Source organism: Talpa occidentalis, unplaced genomic scaffold (genome assembly GCF_014898055.3).
Source record: "Talpa occidentalis isolate TD23 unplaced genomic scaffold, MPIMG_talOcc4v2.1 talOcc4.11, whole genome shotgun sequence".
Classification (NCBI taxonomy): Eukaryota; Metazoa; Chordata; class Mammalia; order Eulipotyphla; family Talpidae; genus Talpa; species Talpa occidentalis.
Window position 1 is genome coordinate 68,847,392 of NW_023601104.1, and position 14,721 is coordinate 68,862,112.

A 14,721-nucleotide genomic window follows, 5' to 3' on the forward strand; every position below is an offset into this window, starting at 1 on the left:
CGCGGCCTCTGCGGCGCCGGTTCGATCCCCGGCTGCTCCCCGGCCACCGGAGGAGGATCCCACATGGTGCACAGACCTCTCCTGCCACCCGCTGCTCCCCTTAGCAGTGTACTTCAGTCCTTCTGCCTGCTCTGCTCCCCACTCTGGCTCTGGTGAATTCTCTCACCCTCCCGCGCTCCAGTGCATGTATAAACAAAACAAACAAACAAATAAATAAATAAAAACATGCCTCTATAAAAAAAAAAAAAAAAGAGAAGATCTTAAAAATTCTAAGATGAAAATTCTTTCTTATTTATCTAATAGGAATTTTATATACTGAGCCTAGATTATCAAAAATCTGTATTTAAACTAACTGGATTTGAATTAGCTCTTACAGCACTTAGATTTTTCTTTTGATCCCTGATAACTTTTTACAGAGGCATTTAATAAGGCAATTTAAGACTTGATTTATCATTTTGTTAATATAAAATATTAATTTAGAGCACCAATATCTTCAATTATAAACTCAGAAACAATAAAACAATATGGTGACAATTATTGAACAATCATTTCTTTCAAATACTCACTTACTACAACTGTCTTTGATCTCCTCACTATGTTTACAGTAATGACCAATTTCCTCATCTGTTGTTTTTATAGTTTCATGTATTTTACTAATAGTTGTTTTGTTTTGTTTAATATCTTCACAGCATTCTAGAAGGAGAAAAATTTTATTTTCTTAAAATACAAATCATAACTTCAGTATAAAAACACAGTAGAAACATGGTATGGGTAGGTTCTCCTACTTAAAAAAGGAGGAGAGCCAGAGAATGGAGAGGAAAGGAGCTTGAAATGGGAAGGAGCCAGTACTAAAAAGCATAAACAAAATCTGCAGAATCAAGCATATTTAATCCTTGTCACAGAAACTAAGGATTTATGTTTGGGGTGAAGAGAAATTAATGTCATCCTTAACATTAAAATGTTAGTTTAAGTGATATCTAAGATCATGGAATCTTATGATGCTATGAGTTCATGTGAACAGTAACACAATACTAACATAAGACTTCTGTTTTTGATAAATGTGAAATGTATAGTCATTAATTCCATGTCACTTAATTACTAAGTACATTTTCAACCCACTTGTTACTAGTAACACAACATAAAAATGATTCTTCACACTCTACTCTTTTTTGTTGCAGAAAAGGTAACTAAATTTTATTTTTTAAGAGCTATTAAGAATGGTTGTATGGGCTTTCCCTGGTGGTGCAGTGGTTGACCACTGGGCTGCACGGCTGCCCGCAGCCTCTGCAGCGCAGGTTCGTTCCAGGCCACCGGCAAGGGTTCCACAGAAAAAAAAAAGAATGGTTGTATTTTCTTTTGATAGTTTTTATGTAGGATCTTAAAATACATTATGCAATTTGCCTTGCCATTTCACTCACATAATTTTTCAGAATTATTATTCCAGAAAATGTAGCACCCATCAATTCTGGTTTCTGATTTTTAGTGATTTCTAAAAAGATTTCTAAAAATTCACTCAAATATTTTAAAGTACCTGTGCTATTTGAGAAAAGTAACATATCTTCAACTGCACCCAAATAAGGGGCTATTTCAGCTTAAAGCAAAATTCCTCAACATAAAGTAATTTAACTACTGAATACAGAAATTATTCAAAAACTGTAATTAGGGAAAATGCCTCATTATTAGTGACTGGACAGAACCTGCACAAAAGTCACAATGCCAACTCTAAGTTACCCCAAACAAAACAACTGTGTATTTCTTAATATACCAAAAAAGACTAAAATATATTTGTCATGCAAAACTACTTACTATTAATCCGCTGAATCATATCTTCTTTAGTACTTTTATCTTGCTCATACTGGAAAACTAAAATAAATAATTTTGTGTGACTTCATTTCATGTTAAAATCAAACAATAATACAAACGTTCTCTCTTTATTTTCATTTTATACCTACCAAATTCTAGCAGAAGTCTGTCCAAACTGACAAATAGGCTGTCATTCATCTTGGACACTATGGCTTAAAAAAAAAAAAAATTATAAAGAATTTTCGGAGTCTATGCAAAACAGCACAAGCATATACTGAGGAACAAGAACCTTTTAACACAGTATTCCTCACGGAAAAATATGGCTGGCGCCAAGAACTGGAAGGGAGAACCTTCCAGTCTATTGCTGGCCATGGCCTGGTAGGCACTTGGGTACTTGTTGAATGCCGCCGCCGACTGGAAGTTGCTCGTACGTGGTACCGCAGTTTGTCTAAATCTTCTGGAGTCCATGGACTTCCAGATTTTTCAAAAGAAAATAAATTAACAAAATAAACACTATCTCTGAAAGTGTCTTCTCTCTCGTGTGTACAACTTACTACGTGTGCCAAGAGCCCTGAGGAAAATTCTTCACCGTCTGCGAGGTAAAACCCACAGGAATAGCGCGATTTTACACTTACCCATTTACCATCAAGAAAGTAAAATGTGGAGGTTTTCAAAGGACGGCCAGGGCGCGGCCCCAGCTACGCCTGAGGCGGGGTTTCTGAGACTCGTCCCCGCCGACCCCGGCGCCACCCACCCCGCGAGCTCACTCGCCTGAGGACCGACGCCCCCGAGCCCCGCGGCGCCTCTCCCGGCGCCCCGCCCGCCCCCAGCCCTCCAACCGCCTCGCGGCGACGCCCGCAGCCTCGGGAGGCACCGCGCCCGACGTCGAGGGTCGCGCCGCGAAGCCTCCAGAACGCGACCTCCCGTCGTACCCCGGGAACAGAGCTGCTACCCTGGGCGAAGCCGCGCCAGGGCCCGTTCTCCCGCCCACCTCAACGGCCCCTCAGGACTCCAACGAACGCCGGCCCCCAGATCCCACTCGGGATCTCGAGCAGGGAGGGCGTCCGGCCGCAGATCCCCGGATCCGCGCAGCCGCACCCCGGCCCGTGGGACCCACAGCGGCAGCGGCAGATTACGCTGAGGAGGCCACGCTCCGGGCGAGGCCCGGATCCACGTGAGACCGAGACCCCCGCGAGACCCGGCTCCCGCGAGACCGAGACGCCCGCGAGACTGAGACCCCGCGAGACCGGGTTCCCCGCGGGACACGGAGACGCCTGCTGAATCGAGACCCCCCCCCCGCCCCCGCCAGACTCTGCGTCCCCTCCACTCCCCCCCCACCGCCCCGCAAGACCAGCACCGCTGCAAGGAGACAGAGAGATGCTTTTTTAAAGAGTAGGGCACCTGTCAGTGTCTCTCCTGTTGCCTTACAGACAACTAAAAAAAAAAAAAAATTCATTCCTCTTGTAACGAAACATTTTTAAAAATATTTTGGAGAACAGCCATAAAATTAACTTTAGTACTAATTCTAATTTAATGTTAACATGACAGTAAATACTAAATTTAAGTACCAAATTTAACATTAACTTTAATATGACAGTAAAAACGAACCATCCGTCAAAATTCAATTTTGCATTCAGCATTTTTTCAAAACTTCTTGAAAGCAAACACAAATCGTATTTATTGTCGTTCAACATTTTGTGTGATGCATGTGTTTAGTATCAAATGTGCACATGAACAAATTCTGTCCAAAATGCTGTCTTTACATGATGTATGTTTTTAAACTGCCTAGCAAAGTGAAATAGAATGAGAAAAATAATTTAAACAAACCAGTCCCCCAACTTGCCTTAATTGTTGGTATATTTCTAGGTAGTATTTTTAATATTAAATCATCTAAACAATTGCCTCAATTCACTATAGCCTAAGTGGTTTCACAAATTATTAGAATGAAAAAGAAACTTTCAGCAGTGTTTTGCGGGTAAGTACCTCAGATAAGGTATGCGCAGGAATTTAATAATAACGTGATGTAATGTTGCTCAATAATGGTGAGTCATCAAAAACAATGTAAGTTTGATGGTGTAAGAGATTGAGCAGCTTTGTTTTTATATTTGTTTTAAATACATTTATTAACCACCCCCTTTTTAGGATGACATGAGTGAATGAAGATAAATTATTGTTTAGTCGTGCTGGCACTACATTGCTAGGACTGTCAAGAAAATTTGACAAGTCAAAGGGTTACTACATTCAACTGAACAGTATATTTTATATGAAAATTGGTGTAAACCTAGAAACATCACCTCACTGAGACCTGAAAATCAAATTTGTCTACATTTAATTTTTTATATGCATATTATGGTTATTGTCATGAAAATAAACATGAGTTTGTCTTATTTTAAAAACCCCTTCTTCTGGAAAAGCGATGAAGATGCCCCATCTACTGGAAAGATTTAAATAATAAATTTGATTCCTCCCTCTAAATCCCCCCAATGAAATAGAGTGCTTCATTTGAAAATTTATAAAGCATTGACTCATTTATTCTAACAAATCACTTTCCTGGAAAGTACTCCCCTAACACAAAAGTCTCCCCCACCTGTAATTAGCACCTTCCCTTCTTACTCCATACATGCAAATCAGAATCTGAAGAAATCCTTAATTAAACCCATTAACTATTCTAATTGTGCTATCTTCCTATCCTTCTTTTACTAAGTTATACAACAGAAACCGTGTCTCCCTACAATTCCTTTCCATGGTGACATTTTCACTCTGCCACTATCCCATCACATTTAACTGCTTTCTCAATTGATAAAGTATATTTATTCCAAATTCTCTACAACCTCTTTCAATACAATACTCCACTTCTAGTCCTTCCACCTCCCCAATCTGCATTTTTGATATTGGCTTCTACTTTCCCTTTCACCATTACTACCCAACTATATACTCTTATCAAAGCTTTTTCTTTAATTCTTTTTCTAACACTTTTCTTTGGATTATTCACCCATAATGGCTTCAATTCACTTCTGTGCTTAAAACTGCCAAATTTTTATTTCCAATTTTATCCTATTATGTGAGAGTTGTCCAAATATGTACATGTTTTCCCCATCATTTTAGGTTCTATCTAATCTAAATCCAAAGTTATCTCTTCCTCTCCCTCTAACATACAGTCTCAGCGGCACAGTAATTCTCCCAAAAATCAATACAAGAACAGTTGGTATCTACTATGACTCATTTCTCCCTTAATTTCTCTTAAATAATGCACAAAGTCTTGTTGATTTTTCTTTGATATATCCTTTACATCAAATCAACTCTAAAAACTGTCTCTGCAGTCAGATATGAATTCAACTTCTGACATTTGTTAAGTTAAAAATGAGGAATTTTCTAACCTAGACCAATATCCTCAAATACAAAACAAGACACGGTATTTTCCTGACTTATCTCCTATCTCTAATAATTTATCTCCTCGTTCAGACTCATTCTTTTCTACTCAGCTATTAAATGTTATAAATTTCTTAGGCTTGAGCCTAGCCCTTTTCTTATTCTTTACTCTAGCTTTAAGTTCTCTTTCCTACCCACAACTTCCAATACAAGTACTGCACATGATGCTCACAGATGTGTATCTCTAGTCTAGACCTGGAGATCAATTTAAGTCCTTAGTGGCAAGCAATAGAAGCAGATTCTGACTGATTTATGCAAAACTAAAATTTGTTAAAAGTATACTGTGTGGGGCCTTCCTGGTGGTGTAGGGGTTAAGTATCAGAACTATCACTCTATGTGCCCTGAGTTCAATTCCAAGCCAGGGAGCTAACCCATGTGGCGCAGCAGACCTCTCCTGTCTAGCCTGCTGTTCCCCTCAGCAGTGTATTTCAGTAGATCTGCTTGTTCTGCTCCCCACTCTGTCTCATGAATCCTTTCTCACACACACACCTGCACCTCTGGCCCACATCCCAATTCTTACATGCATAAATAGATAATCTTTTTTTTTAAAAAGTATACCGGGCCTCCCTGGTGGCACAAGGGTTAAAGACAGCACCATCAAGCTATCGCCAGCCACTGCATCACGAGTTCAATCCCTGGCCAGCTAGGGAGAAACGCATGTGGTACAGCAGACCTCTCCTGCCTCATCCGCGCTCCCCTCTGCAGTATATTTCAGATCTGCCTTTTCTGCTCCCCACTGTCTCTGGTGAATCCTCTCACCCTCTCACCTCTGGCTTATACCCCAGTTCTTATATGCATAAATAAATAAATCTTTAAAAAAAAAAAAAAAGAATGTCTGCTCTTTAAAAAATTAATAAAATAGAAAAGCATACTGTGTTTAACAAAATCCCCCAAATTGCTAGAAAAATAGGTTTAAAGCTGCCCAGACCCATATCCCAAGACAACAGGACTACAAGCCCACACTGCAGCTCAAACCACTACCACTAGCACATGATGTTTCTGTTCCTGACACTACTACATCTGCCCTACAAACTTGATCTTACTTCAACTGATGCCACTGCAAGAGAAGAGTCTTTCTAGAATACTCTGCTTTGTGTCACTCATTCCCAATTCAAAATTTTAGGTGGATACATTTGTTTGGAGAAACCTATTCTGCCAACTCTATCTCTTCTTTCCTCCCAGACTGTAAAAGTAGGAAATTCTCCAACATAAGAAGTAGATTTAAATGCTGGGAAGTCAGGCCTCCCTGGTGGCGCAAGGGGTTAAGACACAACCTATGAAGCTATCTGCAGCTACTGAACACGAGTTTGATCCCTGGCCGGCCAGGGAGCGACCCACGTGGCGCAGCAGACCTCTCCTGACTTGCCCACTACTCCCCTCAGCAGTGTATTTCAGTCATTCCTCCTGTTCTGCTCCCCACTCTGTCTCTGGTGAATCCTCTCACCCTCCACACCTCTGGCCTGTACCCCAGCTCTTGTATGCATAAATAAATAAATCTTTAAAAAAATAAAAAATAAATGCTGGAAGTCAAAATAATAGCAACTTTCCGTAATACTGACCTTCTGAGTTCCAGATTCACATATGTAATTGTTTACTTAATGAGCCAAAACAACTCATGTATTCTCCTCACTTCTGTCAGTCCTTTTTCATTTCTCTTTCTATTAATGTGACCATTATCCATTTGCATACAGGGCAGAAATTTAGAACTTCTATAATTTGATCTCAACTTTATTTTCCAAAAAAAAAATTCTCCATTTTAAGCATGCCAGTTCCTTCACTGACTAGTGAAGACACTATGGTCATTTAAGCATCTGTAGCTTTGTGTTCAAGTTGTTCCTCTCAACGGGAAAACTGCTACTACTTGACACAATCAAGATCTATCCATTCTTCAGAGTTCAAGTTCCAACTTTCCCAGAAAGCCTGACCTGACTGTTACAGACACCCATTTCTCCAAGTCCATGCAATTTCTCTGACATTTATGGCACTGTGTGTAGTACTTAATTCCAAAATATTTTAAACACTGGGACTACAAAAATGGAAAAAGTTCTTGCTCTCTAAAATCTCACCATTTAACAATGGAGATAGACTTTAATGTGATAAATACTATAGTAGACACATACATAGGTAATTGGGAATATTAAATCAATGACCTCAGTGACCTTTTAAAATTAGTCAGCAGTACTTTATCACTCTGGTCCCAGAAGAAAACAAAATCACTCCAGAGTACTCAAGTGAACACTCAAATTTTAGTAAAGAGACTAATTATAAAGGTATATGGACAGAGGACAATATGTATAGTGTTTTACCTCTGAAGGTAAATATCTAAAAGCCCAGATGCTAGCAAAGGGTGCCTGCACAGCACTCCAAAAGGCCAAATGGAGCCAGTCCACACTATTACACCACCCATTCCAAAGCAGAGAACAGAAAAGATCTCAAACTCTTCCAAAAAATTGAGGAAGAGGGAATGATTCCAAACAATTTATGAGGATAGAATTACTCTGATACTGTTGGTGGGAGTGCAAACTGATCCAACCACTATGGAGAGCTGTGTGGAGATTTCTGGACCTACTAAACATAGAGCTTCCATGTGATCCAGCAATTCCACTCCTAGGTATTTACCCAAAGGACACAGAAACATCAATACCAAAGAACACCTGGACCCCTATGTTTATAGCAGCACTATTTACAATAGCTAAGCTTTGGAAACAACCCAAATGTCCAAAAATAGATGACTGCATCAAGAAGATGTGGTACATATACACCACAGAATATTACTCAGCATTCAAAAAGATAAACACATGCAATTTGCAGCTACATGGATGGAGCTGGAAGGGATCATGCTCAGTGAAATAAGCCAGAAAGAAAAAGAAAAATGCCGGATGGTCTCACTCATAGCAGGAATCTAGAAAACGTAAATAAGGGACAAGGAAAAAGAATAACTATAAGAAAGAAAATATCAAAATCAACAAACAACTATGAACCAGAGACACTCTATGGGAGGTGGGGGGTGGGGAAAGGAGGGATTGGGGCCAAAATAAGGGGGTTGTAATTGTATGGGGAATATAAAAATAAAATTTAAATTAAAATAAACAAATAAATAAAAAGAATTACTCTGATACCAAAACCAGACAAATACATCACATAAACAAAAAATTACAGACTAATATTCCTGATGAACATAGATGCAAAAATCCTCAAGAAAACTTAGCAACCAAATTTGACAATACATTAAAAGGATCAAATATCATGAGCAAGTGGAGTTTATTCCAAAGTTGCAAGAATGATAAAAACCATCCATTTATGATAAAACCAACAAAAATGGGGATAGAAAGAGGACTCCCCAATATTATAAAGACTATACATGACAAACCCACAGACAAAATTATACTCAATAGTGAAAACTGAAAGCTTTCCTTCTAAGATCAGGTATATGACAAGATGTCCACTTTAACTCATACTACTATTCAACATAGTATTGGAAGCTAGAGCAATTAGGCAAGAGAAAGCTATAAAAGGATCCATATTGGGAGAAAAGAAGTAAAACTATCACTACTGCATATGACATGAAACTTTAAATATAAATATGCATATAATACACATAGAAAACCCTAAAGACTAATCAATATTAGAAACAATAAACCAGTATTTTAAAGTGGCAGGTTAAAAAATCATTTTACAAAAATCTGTTGCATTCCTATATGCAAAGAGGAACCAGAAGAGAGAGAAATCAGGAAGACAATGCCCTTTACTGTGGCATCAAAAAGAATTAAAAACTAGGAATAAACTTAACAAAGGTGGAAAACCTATACAATGAACACTGTAAGACACTATTGAATTTACTTTTCTCTCATGTATAGAAGAATCATACGTCTTTTCACTATATCACTAAATCCCTCTAGTTCCTTACTAATTGATGAATGGTCAGATTAAGCTCAGAGTAAACACAAATATACACAAACCCTGCACTTTGAAAGAACGTGATTTTATGTGAGATTATTTCTTAGGCTTTGGTTGGTGCAGTCCTAGGAGTGGGGAGAGCTGGGCGAAACCAATTATTATAGCCTTCCTTTAGACAGTCCTCCATGCTCTAACCTCATTTTCTGTTCTTCCCCTTCCAATTATCTGTATCTACCAACTCAAGGGGTCTCAATAGAAAAACTTTCTCATTTGTTTTAAACAATAGTAAGTCTTAATTATTGTACTGTGCTGTAATACAATGCTCTCATACAATGATGTCTTCAGAATCTATGGAGCTGCAAACAGTAATAACCTAAAGATACAATAACAGCCTAAAATATGATGTTTTTTGAGTTCTCATTTCACCTCTTCCCACATGAGGGAACTAAAATTTTATTGAACGACATTAAAGAACATGTTTATAAATGAGAGCCATTCCATGTACCTGAATGGGAATATTCAACATTGAAACGATAGTTTATCACAAATTAATTTGTAAAATGAAATTCCATGAAAACTCCTACTGGACTCTTTGGGGTGGTGGAAAAGACACTTGACAAAACTGACCTCAAAGTTCATCTGGAAGAAATTTCTAAAGAACCATTAAAGAATTCTCCTAAAAATGCTGAAGAATAACTTTCCTTACCAAATATTAATATGTATTTGAACTCCAGTTGTAAATGTATAGGAATAAATAGACATATCAGTGACAGAGGATATAAGGTCCAGAAGAATACCTATGTATATACAGAAATTTAATGTGTAGCAATTCTGTGGGAAAACAATGTATCAATCAATAAACAATGGCAGGAGAACTAGAAAATGATTTGAAGTGGGAGAATCTATTAGATTCCAGATTTACACAAGACCCTAAAATAAATCCAGATGGTTTAAAAAATTTAAAGATGTTTTAAATCTAGGAAGAGTAGAAAAAGAAAATATAACTTATTTCTATAACTAATATGGGAGCTTATGCTAAGCATGACCCTAAGACAGAACTAAATTTGATAGAACTGGCTATGCAAATATTATAAACCTATAGGACCAAAAGAAAAAAAAAAACCTCTATAAATTTAAAAGGCAAGTGAAAAACTAGGAAAGAATATTTGTAAATAACAGGAAAAAATGTGTCATTAATATTTGAAAATAATGTAACAAAGCAACAAACTTCCCAATCAAGGGATATAATTGGGAAATTCTCAAAAGAAATATAAGTGACCAAAAAAATGTGACATGCATGATCTTATTAATAATCAAATAAATGCCTATTTTTAAAAGTGAGGAACCATTTTTTCCATCTATCAAATGGGCAAAAATTTAAAGAACACTGTCAAGTGTGTGGAGAGTGGAAAGGGAGGAATTGCACTCTCATACAGTATGGATAGAAATAAAAGTTTGTAAAAATATTTTTTGGATGGCAATTTGCAAATCTGAATAAATATTTTTAAAGTACAAGTCCTTTAACCCTCTATTTAACATAAGAATTTGAAGAAAAAAATGAGATAATGTGTAAAGATGTTATTGCTTTATTGTTTATAATGATGGGTAGCTGAAAACAATTTAAACAAACATTAATAGGGACTGGTTAAACAAGTTATGTCCTGTATGCTGTGGAATACAATGCCATTCAAAACGATAGCATGTGGGGTCTCCCCAGTGGTGCAGCGGGTTGAGCTTACTGCTGTGAAGCTGTCTGCAGCCTCTGCAACATTGGTTTGATTCCCGGCCGGCCAGGGAGCTACCCACATGGCGCTGCAGACCTCTCACCCACTGCTCCCTTCAGCAGTGTATTTTGGTCATTTGCCTGTTCTGCTCCCCACTCTGTCTCTGGTGAATCCTCTTACCCTCCTGTGCCTCTGGCCTGTACCCCAGCTCTTGTATAAAAATAACTAAATCTTAAAAAACAATGATAGCATGTAATTGTTATTAGGAAAAATATTCACAAAAGTTCTATCATGAAAAAATGTTATAAAACAATATGCATAATATAATGGCATTTTTTAAAAAATGTAATTTTGTATGTGTAGAAAAAAAAGTCTATGTAGATACATACCTAACATTAATAGTAATTGTCCCTGAGATAATCTTTTTGTAGTTCTTTTTTTCAGGAGTAAAACAAAGTGGTATTAGACTGTCTAGAACTTTGTGACACAATTACTACATATTCTTGAATCAGAAGGAATAGACTAAAAGGAAAAGTCTAGGTATTACATCATTTCAGAAAACTTTGGGATTGGGGTAATTGAGGAAGAAGAAAGTGAGGAAGTGAAACTACTCTAAAAGTCTGATCCTATTTGGGTGAAGAAAGGAATGGGTACAGTAGGCATGGCATGGTAGGAAAAACAATGCACCTCATGGGGGTATATTAAATATCTTGTTTTTATTTTTTTATTTTTTAAAGATTTTATTTTATTCATTTATACAAGCACTGGGTACAGTCAGAAGCGCGGGAGGGTGAGAGAATTCACCAGAGTGAGAGCGGGGAGCATAACAGGCAGACGAAGTACACTGCTGAGGGGAGCAGCGAGCGGCAGAAGTGGTCTGCGCACCATGTGGGACCCTCGCCTGGTGGCCGGGGATCGAACTGGCGCTGCAGAGGCTGCGGGCAGCTTCGCAACCCAGTGCTCAACCGCTGCGCCACCGGGGAGGCCCAGTATCTTGTTTTTAAACAGTAGTGTCACATGTAACAATTACAAGAACAGGAAAAGGAAAGATAACGTGTGATGGCCTAGAAAATACAACAGAACTTTCAAATTAATGCCAAAAAATGGAATATTGTCACATAAGCCAACAAAAATAAGAAATTGCAAAATGAGGAAACAGCCACACCAATAATGGGGTTGGGGGAAGTTAACTTCTTGAATTAGACCGGCAGAGCTTTCTTTTGAATCAAGCAAATGAGTTTTGTATATGCATATTTTGACATCTGCTTGTTTACCACATGGGTGAGATCTAAGAGAATAATGCTACTGCAATATTAACTACTCCTTCATGAGGTGGGGGGGAAGACTAAGTAAAATAAAGTAGGATCTTAACTGATAGGGGTATATACTAAACCCAAATAACTCATTGCCATATATTAAGTAAGTTGTACTGAACAACTAAATCATTTGGTAAAAATCTTTATTGTTACAAAATTCATTTGACCCTTCTGTCTTATAAGACTAGAGATTACTTTCAGATGTTTTCACTAAAAAGTGGAAAGAGTTCTATTCCAACTCACTGCAATTAGAAAAATACAAAATAAACCACACATTTCTTCTTATATCTGTGAATTATATTTCAATATAATATCATGTTTTCATACTATGCTAATTAACCCTTGCAGAGGAAGATGAAGTCTTCTTTCATTTATCTTATCTAATAATGTAAATCTATTACTTATTTGTTAATTTTTACTAATGTCTCAAAAGAAGCATTAAGAGCAAAACTCAATATAAACATGAAGAAATTTTTAATGACAATTCACCTTTGTTTGGGAGCTTTCTTCCCAATCTTAACATGGAATAATGTTCAGGTGAAAAGTCTATAATTTACAAAAAAAAAAAAAAAAAAAAAGAAAAGAAAATGAAGCACAAGGATTATTTTACTACTTATAGATTGGCCACTTAAATTGTTCTATCCTTTTAATTTACTTCCAAGAAACATTTGAGACTAACACATTTGCCACATAAGTGAGTGTGGTCAGTTGAGGGAGAAAAAAATCCAAAAAGATATCGTCTCTTCCTAAGCCTTAGAATCTGTGAGTATCACTACATATGTCAAAAGATGATTAAGTAAGGGATATTGAAAAGCGGAGCTCATCCTGGATTATACAGGTAGGCCCTAAATGTAATCACATGCATTTATAAAATATAAGCAAGAAGAATTTTCAGAAAGAGAGAGAGAGAGAGGGAGGAGGAGGGAAGGAATAAGAAGAAAAAAATCAGGAGGGAAGGTAGAGGATGAGGAGGAGAAGGAGAGATGAAGAAAGTGGGAAAAATTAAAGAGATGTGGCCACAAACAGAAAATAATGGCAGCCACCCAAATCAGGAAAAGGCAAGAAACTGATTCTCCCCTATAGTCTTTGGAAGAAGCAGAGCACCTTGATTTAGATTTACGGCCTCCAAAACTGTGAGACAGTAAATTTCTGTTTGTTTGTTTTTTTCAAGCCACCCAGATTGTGACCATTTGTTATAATACAGGAAATTAATGGCGTGAGCTTTGGGGGAATTTTGTGTAAGCTATTTATTGACTTGTAGAGACTAAAGTCCATAGAACAGGGTCTCCCTGGTGGCGCAAGGGGTTAAGTCACAGCAATATGAAGCTATTGGCAGCCTCTGCAGCACGAGTTTGGTCTCTAGCCAGGGACCTACCCACATGGCGCAGCAGACCTCTCCTGTCACCTGCTGCTCTCCTCAGCAGTGTATTTCAGTAGATCTGCCTGTTCTGCTCCCCACTCTGTCTCTTGTGAATCCTCTCACCCCCCACACTTCAGGCCTGTACCCCAGTTCTGGTATGCATAAATAAATAAATCTTTAAAAAATAATAAATAAAGTCCACAGAACAAGAGAGTCTATTACAAAAGAACCTATTGCTTGGAAAGTTTCAAGAGACCTGAGGAGAACACAAAGGGGTTATGAAACCAAAAGAAGATCAACATTGAGACATCACTAATACATAGGATTGAACTAACATATTAAGTGGATGGGCTTCTAAAAGAGGGGAAATATTTGTTGAGAGTTTTCTATGTAACAAACATGCTATTTATCCAATAGACTGTGGTCTAAAATCATGTGATTAATACAATGATTTAAGGTTAAACAACAGAGAGAGATGGCAACACAAAAGTTTCCTTTGTTCCTGAGAGCATCATCTAACAGTTAACCAGAGGGACTCTGCACTCAAAAGGCTGTGTATTTGGGGGAAAAACTGGAACACCCTTAGACATTTGAGATCAGTACATACTGCAATTAATTCAAAATGGATTAAAGACTTCGATGTAAGACCTGAAACCACAAAATAAATAGAAGAAAATCTGAGTAACACTGCAGGGCATTAACTTCGGGATGTCTTTGGGTCGTAACTCCAACAGGAAGGGAAACAAAAGCACAAACAAACATCAAACCGAAAAGTTTCTGCATAGTAAAAGAAACTTTCATTAAAATGAAAAGATATCCTACTAAATGAAAGAAGGTATTTCACATCATACATCCAACAAGGAGCTAATATCCAAGATCTACAATGAACTCATACAACTCAATAAAAAGAAAATAAATAACCAATCAAAAAATTGTCAGAACTAAACTTCTCCAAAGAAGACATACAAATGACCAAAAGGCACATGAAAAGTGCTCATCATCACAACATCAGGGAAATGAAATCAAAACCACAATAAGATACCATCTCACACCTTTGACAATGACCCATATCAAAAAGATCAGAAACAACAAGTGCTGGTAAGGATGTGGAGAAAAAGGAACCCTTGGTGGAAATGCAGGTCTAGCCTCTATGGAAAACAGTGTGGAGATTTCTCAAAATGTTAAAAATAGA

The 14,721-nt window shown here is 37.7% G+C and overlaps 1 protein-coding gene across 5 annotated transcripts in view; it reads right to left on the minus strand.

The window, feature by feature from the left end:
- CUNH14orf39 (chromosome unknown C14orf39 homolog) overlaps window positions 1–2,951 on the minus strand; it is a 39,608-nt gene extending 36,657 nt beyond the window's left edge. Inside the window, exons 1-4 of one of the 5 annotated variants that reach the window (XM_054690861.1) lie at window positions 2,795–2,951; window positions 1,953–2,009; window positions 1,807–1,863; window positions 567–693 (exon numbers count right to left, since the gene is read on the minus strand). In XM_054690861.1, the coding sequence (XP_054546836.1) occupies window positions 567–693; window positions 1,807–1,863; window positions 1,953–2,001 (233 nt within the window). In that variant the 5' untranslated portion in view covers window positions 2,002–2,009; window positions 2,795–2,951. The other 4 variants (XM_054690858.1, XM_054690859.1, XM_054690857.1 and 1 more) reach the window with 4 other exon arrangements.
- Window positions 2,952–14,721: the final 11,770 nt, after the last annotated feature.